Source organism: Chrysochloris asiatica, unplaced genomic scaffold (assembly GCF_000296735.1).
Source record: "Chrysochloris asiatica unplaced genomic scaffold, ChrAsi1.0 scaffold00050, whole genome shotgun sequence".
NCBI lineage: Eukaryota > Metazoa > Chordata > Mammalia > Afrosoricida > Chrysochloridae > Chrysochloris > Chrysochloris asiatica.
In genome coordinates, this window is record NW_006408568.1 from 13,260,564 (window position 1) to 13,277,047 (window position 16,484).

Sequence of the window (16,484 nt, forward strand, 5' to 3'; positions counted from 1 at the left end):
AGTTGAGCTCTGATCATCCAGTCATTGAAGTCAGGTCAAGTGGGTATTATCTGCAAGTGTGGGTGTTCTTGTGCATATGCCCTCTCTTCTTATCAGCTGGACGCTTCACTCTCCAGTCTAGTCCTCTGTGGCTAAGTCATTGACTCTGGGCCCAGGAGTCCTGTCTGTTCGTGTATTCCCATTGAGTCTTGTCTTGAAATGGGGTTTGCTCTGAGGATACCCGACCGCTTGCTTTGATGTTTCCTGGGTGAGCAACTTGTTTGTTCTTGTAGTAGTCATTCTGACTGCCGTTATTATTTTGTATTTTTCCTGTTGGTCTTTCTTTCAAGAAGTATCTTCTGTTGAGCTTTCTTGAGAGTATAATTGACGTCATTTATTATAGTAAACCTGTGAAAGCTGGACCCTGTGTAAGGATGGAACCTTTTAGAGAAGGAAAAATCAATTGTCTCCCACTAAAATGAGAAAAGTGTTAAGACTGTACCTTTCAAAGGTGGAAAATGTGTGAGACCCAGAAAAACAAAACAGTTCTATCCTATTCAAGATTCAAAATTTGCCATGGATTTCTAACAACCTCACTTTTAACATACTTTTTCTACTGCTAACCTTTTAGTTGTTATTCTCATAAGAATACTGATCTTATGAGAATGCGGAGTTAAAAAGGAATCATTTTGCACTTTTAACTATAAAAAATAGTTTGGGAGCTAATACTTAAACACAATAATTTTCTAGGTATACTGTCTTCATTGCTTGTATTAAATCAGTAGCTGCTTAAAACCTGTAACAGTTTCCCCACACTGGCGTAAATAAAGTGATTCTGACCATATGTATTTGGGAAACACAGTTTTAAAAAAAAGCTAAACAGATTTTTTTGAACCATTTAGAGTTGATAAACTTAGGATTTTTTTTTTCAAAGCAGTGACAACTTTTATCTCTCTAACTATGAAAACCGTGTGGAGACCATGGCTGACTTCCCCTAGCTTCACAAGGGGGAAAGAGAATCAAACTCAAAATGAGCCGAAGGCTGCTTTTGAAGCAGAGGTTAGGTTGCTTCCACCCTACACAACCTTCTTTATCCTAGTCTAACACCAACCATTCCTCCCATAGTACTCTCTGCTTCACTTCAGGGCACAAAAATCCATTGCAGTGGCCACACAGAACACATACCAACACTCAGGATCATGGGGTTTATTAATAAGTGAACAATTCCAGATCAAAACCAACTCAGGATGCAGCAATTCTCCAGTCAGAAATGCCTCTTGTCTGCCATACTGCATATGGCTCATTTGTTTTCAGCCTCTTAGCCATGTGGTCCCTGGGCCTCTACCCCGGTCCAGCATGTGTTATAAAGTTTTTTTAGCCAATCTATGAGTATTGCCCAAAGGGCATACTCTACAAGCCAGTCTCTGCCTGTGGGTATTCAGGTTTACTCCATCCATGGGTGTAGAGCCCAAAGCTGCTGTCTCTCCATGCCTCTGCCATCGCCTCTGCCATTTTCTTTGCAGTCACCTGTGCCATCGCCTTTGTCTTTGCTGTTTCTCACACTTCAGTCATGTTCTTCCTTCTGGATGGTCCTGGGATTTTCTGTCTCTTCTCAGATGACTGCTTTAAAACCTAGCTGGTGTAGGCTAAAACACTGGACTGCAAGGTCAGTTCAAACCATAAGGTCGATGGTTCAAACTCAACAGCTGCTCCTTTGAAACCCTACACAGAGACGCAGTGAATCAGAACCTACTTGACAGCATTTGACAACAATATTGCTGGAGGGCAAAATTAACCAATCCCAACCTTAGAGTTCTGTATACCTTATTTGCGTGGTCCCACACAATCACTTGGTGGGAATTAAGATTTTGGGTAGAAAAGCCATAAATTGATATCAGAGTATTCTTGTTAAGTGCTATTGAGTCGGTTCTAACTCATAGCGACCTTGTATGAGGTTTCTGATGAGTAGCTGGTGGGTTTAAATCACTGATCTTGCAGTTAGCAATCCTGTGCTTATCCTACAGTGCCACACCAGGACTTAGATTTTTGAAAATGGTTGCCCTCGTTAAAGAATAAATGTGAATTTTCCAAAGCTGTAAATGATGAAGGATCTCTGGTTTGTTTGTATTTGGTCTAGTAGTTCACTTGTATTTGGTCTAGTAGTTCACGTAAGATGAATTTACAAATGACTAGGTTTCCCAGTTTGATTTGAGTAATGCAGTTTAAAAAACCACAATTTTAACTATTATAACCAGAGATAGACTGTTGGAGTCTATTCAGAATAGCCTTAATTGTTTACAGTACTAGTATACATATATTGAAAGTGAAGCTAAGTAAAACAATAAATATAAATCACCTATACTAACAAGAATATTCTTAAATATTTCATCCTCTTTTCTTTCGTTTCTTGCTATTTGCAATCTTTAATTTTTAATACTAGGAAGGTTTGTTTATTAATGGAGTTTTAAAATCTCTTAATAATGAAGTATTAGGACAGTGTAGTATAAATTAATCTTAGTAGAGGTTATTTTTCTTTTTACAATAGCCTTGTTCCTTGATATTGTTGACCATAATTTTAATTAAGACACTTTTTTTCTTTAGATTTTGAACTGTAATACTCCAAAGTTCTAGTAAAAGTACGAAGCCGTGTTATTATATTTACTCTTTACTCTTATGTTTATGCTTTATGGCTAAAATTTGTTGTTGTTAAGTGCCATCGAGTTGGTTCTGACTCATAGTGACCCTGTATAAAGCTTTCAAGGAGCGGCTGGTGATTTTGAACCACCGACTTTGTTGTCCACACTGATCTTGCTGTCCAGTGCTTTATCCCATAGTGCCACACCAGGACTACATAGATTAAAATTGATTCAGTTCTTTTTTTTGGTAAATACTGGTTTTGTGCCTTTCTCCCAATCTTGGAAAGAGAATAGAGAAAATACAAAGAGAATTATCAATCCAAATGGTTAAAAGCTAGGAGTGCTTGTTAGGATCAGTTCTTGCTAAAGTGAAGACTTGAAAAATTGAAAGTTGTCAAGGGTCAGTTAAGTCAGTAATTTTCATTTAGGAAGCATGCTTCATGGGAGGGAGAGATCAGAATGTAATTTTTATATTGCAAGAAAGTATACAAGTTTTGTAAAATGGGAAAAATTATTTTTTATAATACAAGGTATAGTAAACATACAATGATTTTAAAAATGTGTTTAGTGAGTTGTTCGTAAGTGCTATTGAGTCAGTTCCGACCCATAGCCACCCTGTATAGGGTTTCTGAGGAGCGGCTGGTGAGCTTGAACTGCCAACCTTGTAGATCAAACCAACTTTGCAGTCTGGCACATTAATCTGCAATGCCACTCCAGAATTCCAAATATATCACAGTTGTTGTTAAGTGCTATCAAGTTGGTTCCAATTCAAGTGAGTCTGTAAAGGGTTTCTAAAGAGTGGCTGGTGAGCTTGAGTCACTGACCTTGCAGTTCAAACCAACATTTTGGTCCAGTGCATTAACCAACCTGCAGCGCCACAACAGATTTACTTGGATCTTTGACAAGAAGACAAGAAGAACTAAGTTTATCAGAACCTGGCATTGGTTAAGAAAACGAAAGAATGGTCCTAACTGTAGCCGTTTGCTTTTTTACCAACTACAGTTTTAAACCAAAAACCATGAGAAATCTGATGTCTTATTTTAACTCTTGTATGAAAAGTAGTTCATCTTCAGTTATAATTTATTTAGGCTGTTTTCTTCAGATGAGCTATTTTTTCATCTTAGTTAAGATAGTATCCATTTGTAGTCATAGCATGAATTTCTTGGTTATAGAAGAAGTAAATAGGGTAATTATACATAGTATTCAGTAATATTTAGCATGCCATATTTAACGTCATCCTTGGTGTCTTAAACAGTTGCATTATTTTTGTTTGTTTTACAGTTTTTGAGACAGTGTCCTTGAGTTCAGATTCTGTCTTCCAGAGGGCAATTTCAATTCTCCACACTTCTTACTTGGACTCTGCATCTGAGCATGGTTTTCAGTACAGTCAAGTGACTTTGGTGAAAAATCACATTTTCTTAAATGAGGTGAATTCCTTGATATATACTGTGTATGTGTGTTAGTTTTATTTCAATTTTAAAAGAAGTAGGCCCATCATTTTGGTATATAAGCCTAGCTCTTTTCACCTGTTGCTTTTCAGATAAGATTAAAAGATCCTTGGAAATAGCCATTGTGGGGTAATAGCATGTTCTAAGAACAGAAAAATCATAAAATTCCTTAATTTTTTTAGCAGAAGTCATTTAGGTGATACTTAAAAAAATTAATATGCAAGGCAAATGGCATATTGACAGCATTTGGTCATTCTGTCTTTAAACAGTACAAAACTTTTTACCAAGAAAAAAAAGCAAGTAACTATAATCAGGAAGAACTTCAGGAAGCTTATGGGTTTCTTCTGTTTGAAACTGAAAATCAGGTAAGGGAAATAGGCTGTTGAAAATTAATTCGGTGGTATTAATATATAAAATTATTGGTATCATTGGTCTTAAATATTTATATTTCAGTTCTATAAGATTTTGTTACATGATAGGGTGACAATGAAAATTACATTAAAAGTTCATTATTGGAAGAGGCTTGGTTTATACTTTTCTTTTGTAATCTGTAATTTTATCCTAAATACATTTGTAAATTGATGGTGTAATTTAGATTAATCTGATTTCTTGAGTGTCGATGAAAAAAATTTTTTCTTTTTTTTAATAGAGTCATTGGCTATTTCTCATTCATGGTCATTGTTTACATTGCTACTTTTTGTTACCATGGATGTATTTGAAGTCCAAATTGTGGTTTGAGGGAATAAGATAAATAATTTCTATATTCTCATTACCTGGAATTTTTTCATGCCTGTCTTTGAAGACTGAACATCCATATTGTTACTTGCACTTACTTGAGACGAGTAGAAAACTAAAACTACAGCCTTCAGAGTATGTCACCAAAGACACGTATGGCTTCCTAGATACAATTTTAACATTACTAGAAAATTATGAGTGAAACCTTAAATAATGTAATGCTTTGGTTTTAGATTAGTGGTTTATAAAGAACCGGGTAGGTTTGCTTAAAAATAATTATTTACATATTATAACAACATTATGAGGGTAATATAGTAATACCAGAAGAGTTTATTTCTCTTATTTATTTACTCATCCAAATCCAAATAGATATGTTATGAGTTCTCACTGAAGATGTTTGGAGGTAAGATATTTTCAAACTTAGTGGTTACATAGCAATAATTAGAAATTTTCAGGAGAAGACTTATCTGTGAACTAACTTATTTGACTTGATTTTGATGATGACATTTTTGTTAACAGAAATGGTAACATTTTATGAAAAACTTTGAACTATTAACTAAAACATGATTGCTTTATATAAACATGCTTTGTACTATGAATACACATAGTGTATATTTATATTTATTTTAAAGCTGATACAGTATAGCTTTATTACACTGTCTTTCCAAAGACTGATAATGACAAGCAAAGTAATATTTTTTGTTTAAAGGCTAAGTTGGTATGTCAGAGTGGACTCTGTGTTGGCAGCAGTACAATCACCACTCTAGGTGATCCAGCTAAAGGTAAGTCTTTAAAGAATAAACAATCTGTTCATGTACAAGGGTGAGTCAAAAATTAATTCATTCTGGCTGTAGAATTTATTTTAATCATCTTTTAGAAAGGACAAATACATCATTTTCAACATAATCCCCTTGGTTTTCAATACACTTTGTCCATCTGTCAACAAGCTTTTGCATTCCCTTATTTAAAAATGTTTCAGGCTGAGCTGCAAGCCACAAATGAACTGCTGTCTTCACTTCTTCACCAGAGGTGACTCTTTGTCCTTGAAGGGCTTCTTTCAGGGGACCAAACAGGTGAAAGTACCAAGGAGCAAGATAGGGAAGATACTTTTAACATCTCAAAACAAAGTTTTTGCAGAGAGTCAACAGTGTGGGCAGAGGTATGCAGATTATGCATTGTCATGCAAAGTCATTGTACCCTTGGATAGCAGTCCTCTGTGTTGAATATGACATTTAAGCTTCAGCTCTTCAGTGAGCATTTCACTGTAGGAAGCACTGTCGATTGTTTTTTCCTGTTAGTATTCCAATACTAGTCCTGAAAACCCCAGAAAACTGTTAGTATCAATTTTTCAGCTGTATGCTAATTTTTGAACTTTTTCTTGGTCAGTGGTTGAGGCTATTTCCATTTCTTACTCTGATTTTTGCTTTCAAGCTCGTAGTGATGATCCGTGTCCTGTCACCAGTAATGATTTTTTAAAAAAAAGACTTTTACCTTCCTTTGAGTATTGGTCCAGGTTTTTTTTTTTTTATTGGCAGATGTCCAAATGCTTCCATTTTTGTGTTTCCATGAGTTGTTTCGGTACCCATCTTGCACAGACTTTTTGAAACACAAGCCTGTCATGGATTATTTTATAGGCAGAGCACTAGCTGATTTGCAGATGATTTGCCACATAATCCACTGTCACTTGTCTATTCAGGAGAATCATTTCATGTGCACACTTAATGTTGTCATCAGCCATGGATGTGGATAGACATTTTAATATAACCAGATATGAGTATGGTTAATTTCATAAGATAGTTCTTATTAAGAGTTGTTGTGAGTATTATGCTTCACTTCATGACAAACAATAATATTTGGAGTTAGATCTTTATTTATTTAAATTTGTTTTTGTAATTTGACCATTTACAGAGCACATTATTGTTCTATTTAACAGTTGATATGTATTTTCTTACATGACATTGATTGCAACCCCCTCAGTATAACAGCACTTCTCTCACTTCCTCCTTTGGTTTGCCCCTTTGTGTTTATTAAGCTTTCTGCTTCTTCCTGCCTTCTGAACTTTGTTTTTGGGCAAAGGCTACCCTTTTGGTCTCATATAGTTGATTGTACTGAGGAGTAAATTCATCCCTAATTTTCACTTTATAGGCCTATCTGTTGTTTGGCTGAGTGTTGATCCCTGGGGGTAGCCTTAGTTCCAGGCTTTAAGAATGTCTGAGGGCCACGAGTCTTGGAGGTTCCTCCAGTCTCTATAAGATCAGTATCTCTTGTATTTTTTATGATTTTGAATCTTGCTCCACACATTTTTCTTCTTCTCCATCCATGGCCTTCTATTGTGATCCTGTTCAGAGTGGCTGGTAGTGGTGGCCAGGTATCATCTAGTTCTACTAGTGTTAGGGTAGTAAAAGTCGTGCTTCAAGTGCTCTATTAATCCTTTTAATTATTTCCTTGTATCTTTGATTTTCATCACTCTTTGCTCTGGACCAGGGAGATACCAATAGTTGCACCTCAGATGACCACTCAGATACTTTTAAGATTCCTATTACTACTTACCAAAGTAGGCTGTAAAACATTGTCTTTGTGGACTGTGTTATGCCAGTTGGTCTTGTTGTCCCCCAAGTCTGTGATCCTAAGTCCAGTAATAAAGTCAGAACTTTTAGCATACTAAAAGCTTGCAATTTCAAGATTTTTCATAGGCCTTACATGATCAAAGTGTTTTAAAAGGTTAATTGAATTAGAAAAGAAACTGAAGGTATATTGGTGCAGTTATCCAAGAGTAATGAGGATCTCTTCTAAATTATCATAGTAGCAATAAGAGCAGAATATAGATAGAACTGGCCAAAATTAGCAACTATTATGTGAAGAGTTGTTGTTGTTAAGTGCCGTCGAGTTGGTTATGACCCATAGCGACCCTGAACAGGGTTTCCGAGGCTGTAAATCTTTACGGGAGCAGAAAACCTTATCTTTCTCCTACGGAGCAGCTGGTAGTTTCGAACTGCTGACCTTGAGGTTCGCAGCCCGATTCGTAACCACTGCACTACCAGAGCTCCTTATGTAAAGAATAGAGAGAAAAAAAAATCACATCTAAGGTTTTAAGCTTAGTATAGTAATATTATTAATAGAAAAGAAACACAGAAGGAGGGAAGCTGATAAGGTTAAAAGCATGGGTCTACACTAAATTTCTTTAGGCTTTAATTTCCTTTTCATTAAAATTGATTTTAAAAACTACTCTTTGATAGGGTAGTTGTGAGTATTCCATGGGACTATGTAAAATACTTAACCCAGGAGCTGATATGTAGTGAACTTTCATTGAATGGACACTCCTACTTTTATGACATTTTCAGAGGTACTTCTGAAAGTGGATGGTAAAAACAGTTGGGAAAGAAAGGGATTGAACTGGGGATGGAGGCTGAAGATGGGAGTGGTGAAGGTGGTGTGCTAGTTGAAGCCAAGATGCTGCATGGGACTGTATAGAAGGAAAAGATGGCAAAAAAACCACACCCTAGTTTTGTATCATTATGAGAATGGAGGTGTGGGGTAAATGCAGGGTTTGGAGTTGAGCCTGGAATAGTCCAGAGCAGTGCAATAAATGGAGAATACGAAGTAGAGTTTTACAGAAAGCAGAAGGACCTCAGTGAAGGCCTTTGATAGTGCTGGATGCTTCAAAATTTCAAGAAGAATAGACATAAAGATTATTGAATTTACGGCTAGATTTCTGCTAACCTTTCAGTAGTAGTTTTATTGAGCTGTAACTTACATACCGTGCAGTTCACCCATTTAAAGTATACATTCAGTGTTTTTAGTGATTTTAGACAGCTTTGTAACCATCACCACAGTCAACTTTGGTACATTGTCATTACCCTAAAATGAAAGTCTATATCAATTAGATGTTGTTTCTACTCAGCAGCCCTGTATATGGTTTCTGAGTGGCTGGTGGATATGAGCCACCAACCTTGTGATTGGACTGTGTTAGCATTCCAGTGTGTATCATACCCTAGCCCTAGGTAATCACTGATGGACTTTCTGTCTCTCTTGATTTGCTTATTATAGAAATTTTATGTAAATACAGTTGTGCAGTATATGGTTTCTTATGACTTTCACTTAGCGTAATGTTTTCAAGTTTCACTCGTATAACAGTACTTCATTTCTGTGGTTTGTGTGGTGCTTTAGGGTAAGCACTGGACTGCTAACCGCTACATTGGGGTTCAAACCCACCAGCAGCTTCTCAGTAGTCTTATAGAGGGTTGCTGAGTCATAACCAACTCAACAGTACTTAACCTTAACAACAATAGTCCATTATATTTTTTTAATCTATTCATCAGTTGTTTTCCCTCCACTTTTTGACATTTATGCATAATATAGCTATAAACACTTACGTACAAGTTTTTATGTGGTTTTATGTTTTCATTTCTCTTGAGTATATTGTGCTGGTGGTGGTTGTGTACTACGTAGTCAGTTCTGATTCTTAGTGACCCTGTACAGGGTTTCCGAGCCTGTAAATCTTTACGGCAGCAGAAAGCCTCATCTTTCTCTCACGGAACAGCTGGTAGTTTCGAACTGCTGACTGTGAGGTTAGCAACCCGATTTGTAACCAATACGGTACCTGAGTATATACTTAGGAGTAAAATGTGTGGGTTATATAGTAACTCTTTGTTTAAAAACAAAACAAAGCATGTAAACATTTGTATGACATCTTGCCTCTTTTATCCCAATTGTTTGCACCTTTTTCTCTTCTTTTTATTATGAAAATTTTGTACATATTGAAAAAGTAGACAGAATAGTATAATACACTTATAACACAGGTTTAACAGGTAATCTTTTGCATTATTTGTTTCATTTTTTTTCTTTGCTTGAAGAACTTGAAAATTCTAGGTAAACACCTCAGCATACATCTTTAAAAACTAAGGGCATTTTTACTTGTTAACAATTATATGTTAGATTTGAGAAACTGGCATCAGTAAGAGTGATAAAGGGAGAGGCTGAAATCCCACACATTTTTCTTAAACTCATATAGTGGAGTTGAAAATAGAATAACACTGCCCCCTGTATTATGTTTGTAGTTTTCTGGCTTGAATGTAAATGAGTAGTTATGTGTAATCGTAATAGTTTATATTAATATGGAGTCCTGGTGTGGTGCTGTGGATTAATGTGTCAGACTGCAAAGCCATTTGAACTGCAAGGTTGGCGGTTCAAGCTCACCACCTGCTCTTCAGAAACTCTATACAGGGTCACCATGGGTTGAACTGACTCAATGGCACTTAACAACAAACAACAACAGAGCCTTATAGTTTATTATTATCTTTTAAATCTTCTTGAGAACACTGTCAAGTCTATACCCATGGCCCAAGCCTTGCTGAACCACCCTTCCCTCTCAGGTGGCTTACTCATAGGTCTTGTGGTTAGAAAGTGGTAAACCTGGAACTGGAACCCAAGCACCTGACCATAAACTCATTACTTTTTCCACTGCATCAAAGTTTTCTCACCCATTGTCTTGTGTTTTTTCAAAAAAAATAACTGTCAGTTAAGGATACCTCTGAATTCTGTCCTTTATTTTCACTGCTGTTCTCATCTGAACCCTCCTCCTCTCAGGTCTAAACTGAAAGTAGCTTTCTAATTGGTTTTCTTGTTTCTCATCTCTCTTCTCTTTAATTTGTCCTGTGTTGTCTACAGAATAAAATCTAAAGGTGATTAGTAAATCATACAAAGATTTTTAGTATTCAGTTCCAATCTTTCTGTTCAGCCTCTGCTTCCACCACTTCTCCCATTCCCCACACTATGTCCTAAAGCAATTTATAATCTTTATGCTTCCATTATTTTTTCCCACTTTCCAAGGAACTTGTTTCCTAGACAAATTTAATTATATGATTTTTGTTCTTTATACAAACCTCTTTATAACATTTAATTATACTTAATTGTTTCCCTTTCTGTGTTCCCTCATTTACAACATATTTTTGATAAATATGCGTCATGCACCTATGTTGTACTATGATGTGACTATAGTGGTGAACAAAACAAATATGACCCTTGTCTCAACAGAATTTACACTCTTGCAAAATAAGCTTCTCAAAGGCAGAGATTGACATTTGTGTCCCTGCTGCCTAAAACAGAATCTGCCATACAGTAAGCAGCCTGCCATGGACTAGATTTTCTGGAGGAAAAAATGTGCCAACTATAGAATTTTACAAATTTTTGATGTTTTTACTTTAAAGAAAAATATTATACCACACTAAAAATTAGTTGTTAGACAGATATATTCCATCTTGCCTTAACCTTAATGTTTTATACCTTTATATCAACAGAAAATAGTGATTTTTTCCCCCAAAGGAAGCTGTTTCAATACAAATTTTTAGAGTTAACTTTTATATTTTTTTGTGTAAACTTGTTTAGTATAGGTAGCTCTACATGTGAATTGTATGTGTATTAACAGCCTTTATAAATTAATTTTTAAGTGACAATTAATCTATGTTTTATATACTTTTATAGGCGTATACCTTTCCAAATACTCAGACTATCTTCATCCAAGACCTTGGTATCATGGAAAATCTGGCTATGTTGTAATTTTTAATCTTATTAAGGTAAAGCCTAAATGTGCATTAATGCTTTTTTTTTTAAAAAAATTGAAGATTATCTAGCAATGATAATGGTCTTTGTCAAAGACAGCTACCTGAATACAGAAGAAAATAGCTGATTGTTTTTATTTCTGTTAAAAGCAACCCTTCTTCATTTACCAATTAATCTGTGAACTTTATTTGTAAGCACCCCAAAGCAATAAACATTCAGGGAAAAGTCTTTCTCATCCTGTCTCGAGTTGGTGGTGGTGGTGGTTGTGGTTATGGGTTGTAGCGCTGGTTCCAGCTCTTAGTTGGACCCTGTATACTATAGGGCTTCCGAGGCTGTAAAATCTTTTCCGTGGAGCAGCTGGTAGATGGATTCAAATTGCTGACCTTGTGGTTAGCAGCTCAATTTGTAATGCACAAAGCTACCAGAGCTCCTCTGTCTTGTGGTACTACTTTTTAAACCAAGTCATAGCAGTCCTGTATAGGGTTTCCCAGACTTCAAAGATCTGTGCGAGTAAAAAGCCTAATTTTTCTCCCATTGAGCAGCTGGTGGGTTTGAGCTGCCAACCTTGTAGGTAGCAGTGCAGTGCTGCTGCTGCTGCTTGTGAAGTGATGTAATTCCATTTATAAAAAGAAGAATTTCAGAAAGCAGGACTAATTGTCTGATTTAAATGATGAAAATAAGAAATCTTTGTTTTCTTTATCCTTGAAACATCCAGACGTCAGCATAGTTGTTTTCCTTAATGTGATGTTTTTGCTATTTCATACCTTCATGTGATATCTGTATAATAATCTCAGAAATTCTTACAAATCTTTAAATAGCTTTGTATAAATGAGTCATCCAATTAGAATTTTCACCTGAATAGCAGGAAGATTTGATTTTAGAGTCTGTTGGGCTGGTTTTGTTTTGTTTTACCTTTCTTACTATCTTAAGTTCTTTGGTTATAAACCCAACAATACTGACTTTTTATTCCTAAAACTGAACTCTTTATTTTCCAAAGTTTGTGTTCAAGACATGGGGTAAAAGTAGCATTGCACAGAAGTATAGGGACTGCTTTTACTCCTTGTCTTCTCTGTGATGAGTACTATAATCCTGCTGTCTGTCAACTTAGATCATAAATATGTATTTGAATTTCTGTTTATTTTACTGTACCTCAGCCTTTTTGTCACTGTTTTCCCTGTTTGGGGAGATCATTCCTTTTAAAATAATTTTTTAAAGAATTAATTGTGATTTAATTTTGTCTATGCTATAAGTCTTCCATGTTTTATTGCTCAAACATCAGCCACACCCAGATATTTGATGGGGAGAAGATAAAGATTGCTTACTGAATGCTCTCTGAGAAGTACTCTTTTTATTCTTTTTTGTTGTTGTTGTTGTTAGATGTCATCCACTTGGTACCGACTCATAGTGACCCTATGCACAACAGAACAAAATACTGCCTGGTCCTGGGCCAACCTCACAGTTGTTGCCATGATTGAGCCCATTGATGGTGCCCTTTGCCAATCCATCTCGCTGGGGGTCTTCCTCTTTTTCTCCGACCCTCCAACTTACCAAACATGGTATCCTTCTCCAGCAACTGGTCCCTCCTGACAATATGTCCGAAGTATGAGAGACAAAGTTTGGCCATCCTGGCCTCCTTCAAAGCATTGCCTTTGATGGGTTTATAAATGAAAAAGTTAGCTTTTAAATAAACGAATTATGTTTATCTCGTAAGGCTTAAAAAAAAAATGACATATAATCCCACATCCCACTTTGGCATATTTGATATACATTTTGTTGAATGTATTTTTCCTTAAAAATATAGATTTTTTTTATTAAAAAAAAAAAATCCATATCTAGTTTATATATGAGGGGGCTTCAAAAATTCATGGATGATAGAATTTTTCCACAAATTTCTGGAAGCCTCTTCATATAAACTCACAGGATACTTTTAACATTTTCATTATATTATAGACTTTTTTTTTAACTTTTTTGGGAGACAAGTTACCCTGGATGAGCAGAAATCTATAATGGGAAATTCTGTCAGCTTTTCAGTGATCAAGCCAGTCGTCTGCCAAGATCTTGAAGACATTATTCGCTCTTTCTTGATTTATCAGGTCCTAGATGGAGTCCTGGTGTGCCACTATGGGTTAATGTGTTAGACTGCAAGGTGGTTTAAACCGCATGGCCAGTGGTTCAAACTCACCAGCTGTTTCTTGGAAACCCTATGCAGGATCACTATGAGTCGAAATGACTCGATGACACTTAACAGCAATAACAGATGAATAGAGGAGTTGTATGTGGTGCTATAGGGTAAGCACTAGAGTATGAAATGCAAATCAGTTTAAACCCACCAGTTCCTCCTCAGAAACCCTATAAAGGATTGCTATGAGTCAGAACCAACTCAACAACACTTAACAATAACAGATGAAGAGAAGTATCTCTAGGTTTGTAATTGATAATGGAACATTTAATACTTCAGTGTAGAAACTTAACTTTGAAATTTTTAACTTGTCATCTTTAAGTTACAGTTAATTGAATAGCCAGCTGGTATCTCTTAGTAGGCTAGATAATTTTGCTGTTAAAAGTTCCCTTAAATTTGAAGTAATTCATATATTCCTTTAATACTGTGATAAAAGTTAGGAACATTTGCCTCAGAAAGATGCCCAAACAAAACACACTAATTTTTTTATAGAATTTTAAGGAGTTCATAGATAATTGAAACTATTATAGTGTTTAGATAATTGGTTTTCTAAAAAGTGTAATAGAAAACAATAAACTATTAATTGAAACATATCCATGTCTTCATTAGACTATGTTTTAGTGAATCCTAGAATACAAGTTACTTACTACTTTTGAAGACATCTAATACATCTTAATGTTTCATTCTAGGGGAAAGTAAAGTTGGTACCTGAGAATTATACAACTAACTATACTAGACCTTCTTTTGGCTATGATTGCCACGTGGCTACAAATACTAGCAAAGTTTCTTCCAGGACAAGTCATTTTCGCGCCTTCGAACTGAGTCAGGTATGTCACCTGTGAATAAATAATTAATCTAATTTGACAAACTTCAGAGTTGGGTAGGGTTGAGATAAACTTGTTGTAAATATTTCTCAGTACTACCCTGATAATACTTAATTTTCTCCTTTCAGTATTACCTGTATGAACTTTCTGGCAGCACTGTTGCTGAGCGACCCAGACAGCTCTGTCCTTATGTAATTGTAGCTTTTCAATACAGGGAACCTAGAAACATGGCTGCTCACACAAGCATGTAAGTAATTATTTACATACTTTGTTTTATTAGATTTGCTTCCTTTGCAGTTTTAAAAATTTATGTCTCTTTTTCTCCCAGACCAGAACTCCTTGAAAATGGTAAGAAATTATATTACTGATTATTCCTTTGTGTTTTTATTCAAATTAAAGGTATCATTAATAAATAAAACAATCTGTTTCTTTATTACCATCATTTCTTAAAGTTCCCAGCTCTCCGTGGAAAAGGAAATTAATTATTCAAGGCTGTTTTCTGTGTGATATAACTCTTTGGTCCACTTATGGTGCAATGATTCCAACACAGCTGTAAGTACTGAATTTTGTCCTTTTCTAACAGTATTAAAAGTAATACTTTTATTCTTAGTTTGAAGACTTAGTAATTTATGGTGTAAAATTAGTGTAAAATATTGCAGTTATACTTGATTTTAGACTGGTAAATATATAGAGCACAGGATCGTTTTACAGAAGTCTAAAGTTTTATCTAAATTTTGGCATTGACTTTGAAATAACTTAGGTTTATAACTTTAGACAAACCATTGTTAAAATTTTAGAAACCTAAATCCATTAATGGGATAATGATCTCTGAGAATAAATGATTTTATAGTAGAAGTTTGACTTTCCCAAAACCCAAATCAGAGTTGCCTAAATGGCAGACATAGAGTAAGTCATTTTTAAGATAGTCAATATCTGAGTCTAATTTCCACATGATATTCTGTGAACAATATTAAATAGAGTCATTGTTATATGTGTTTATATTACAACGAGTTATCATAATGAACATTTTCTCCTGGGTAACTGTGAAGAACGTCTTATGAAATCTTTTTGCTTGGTCTGTTCTTAGACGGTACCCCTGAAAGATGGTAGTTGTGGTGGTATGCCGTGGAGTTAGTTCTGACTTATAGCGACCCTGTTATGGGGTTTCCGAGGCTGTAAATCTTTACAGGAGCAGAAAGCCTCGTCTTTCTTCTGCAGAACCACTGTTAGTTTCGAACTGCTGACCATGAGATTAGCACTCTGACTCATAACCACTATGCTACTAGAGCTTTTTTCCACTGAAAGATAGATGTAGTTTAATTGAAATGTTTAGGCAAAAATTGGTGTACTATCAAAATTCATGGAGTACTGGTGTAGGATAGACACTAGACCACAAGGCCAGTTTGAACCACAAGGTCAGCGGTTTACACTTACCAGCTCCTCCTCAGAAACCCTATACAGGGTCTGTATGAGTTGACCAAAATGCAATGGCATTTAACAACAATCAGAATTTGTTCTTAATACTTAATTCTTAAAGAAGAGGCAGTAGTATCATAACTCATATAAAATAAAATAAAATTTATATATGACTAATTAAATGGGAGAGAAGGAAAAGTTCTTCCTCATTATAGAGTACAACTAATAGAGAAAGAATGATAAACTGATCAGCTTTTGGGAACATGATAATAGTCAGTGGATGCTAAAAATAATAGGTAAATATGTGATGGTATTTGCATAGTCTCAATGTATTTCCCCATAACTTGCTTAATAATTACAAAAGGAAAGATACAGACTTTAAAGTGGTACCATCTTTATCAAATGGTTAATATCACCAGTTGTTGTTAACGTGCTGTCGAGTCGGTTCCAACTCATAGTGACTCAAAGTGTGGCTGCTGAGTTTGAACCATTGAACTTGTGGTTGAGTGCTTATCCTAGACTGCCACACAAGGACTCCTAATATCACCAGTAGTGGGATATCTATCATGTGCCTTCTGGTATGCACAGAGGATACTGCATCACTTCTGTGGTATTGCTGCCAAAAACCTAATCAGTAGGAAATAGCTCGTGTAGTCAGAATGAGGGACATCTGCAAAATAAATGGTCTGTATTTAAAAATATAAAAGTC

General features: G+C 35.6%; 1 protein-coding gene across 1 annotated transcript in view; it reads left to right on the plus strand.

Moving 5' to 3' along the window:
* FAM208B (family with sequence similarity 208, member B) overlaps positions 1–16,484 on the plus strand; it is a 120,477-nt gene that overhangs the window by 52,085 nt on the left and 51,908 nt on the right. Inside the window, exons 2-7 of the mRNA XM_006862790.1 lie at positions 3,897–4,042; positions 4,333–4,428; positions 14,225–14,362; positions 14,488–14,606; positions 14,688–14,707; positions 14,812–14,911. Of these exons, the coding sequence (XP_006862852.1) occupies positions 3,897–4,042; positions 4,333–4,428; positions 14,225–14,362; positions 14,488–14,606; positions 14,688–14,707; positions 14,812–14,911 (619 nt within the window). The remainder of the gene's footprint in view (positions 1–3,896; positions 4,043–4,332; positions 4,429–14,224; positions 14,363–14,487; positions 14,607–14,687; positions 14,708–14,811; positions 14,912–16,484) is intronic.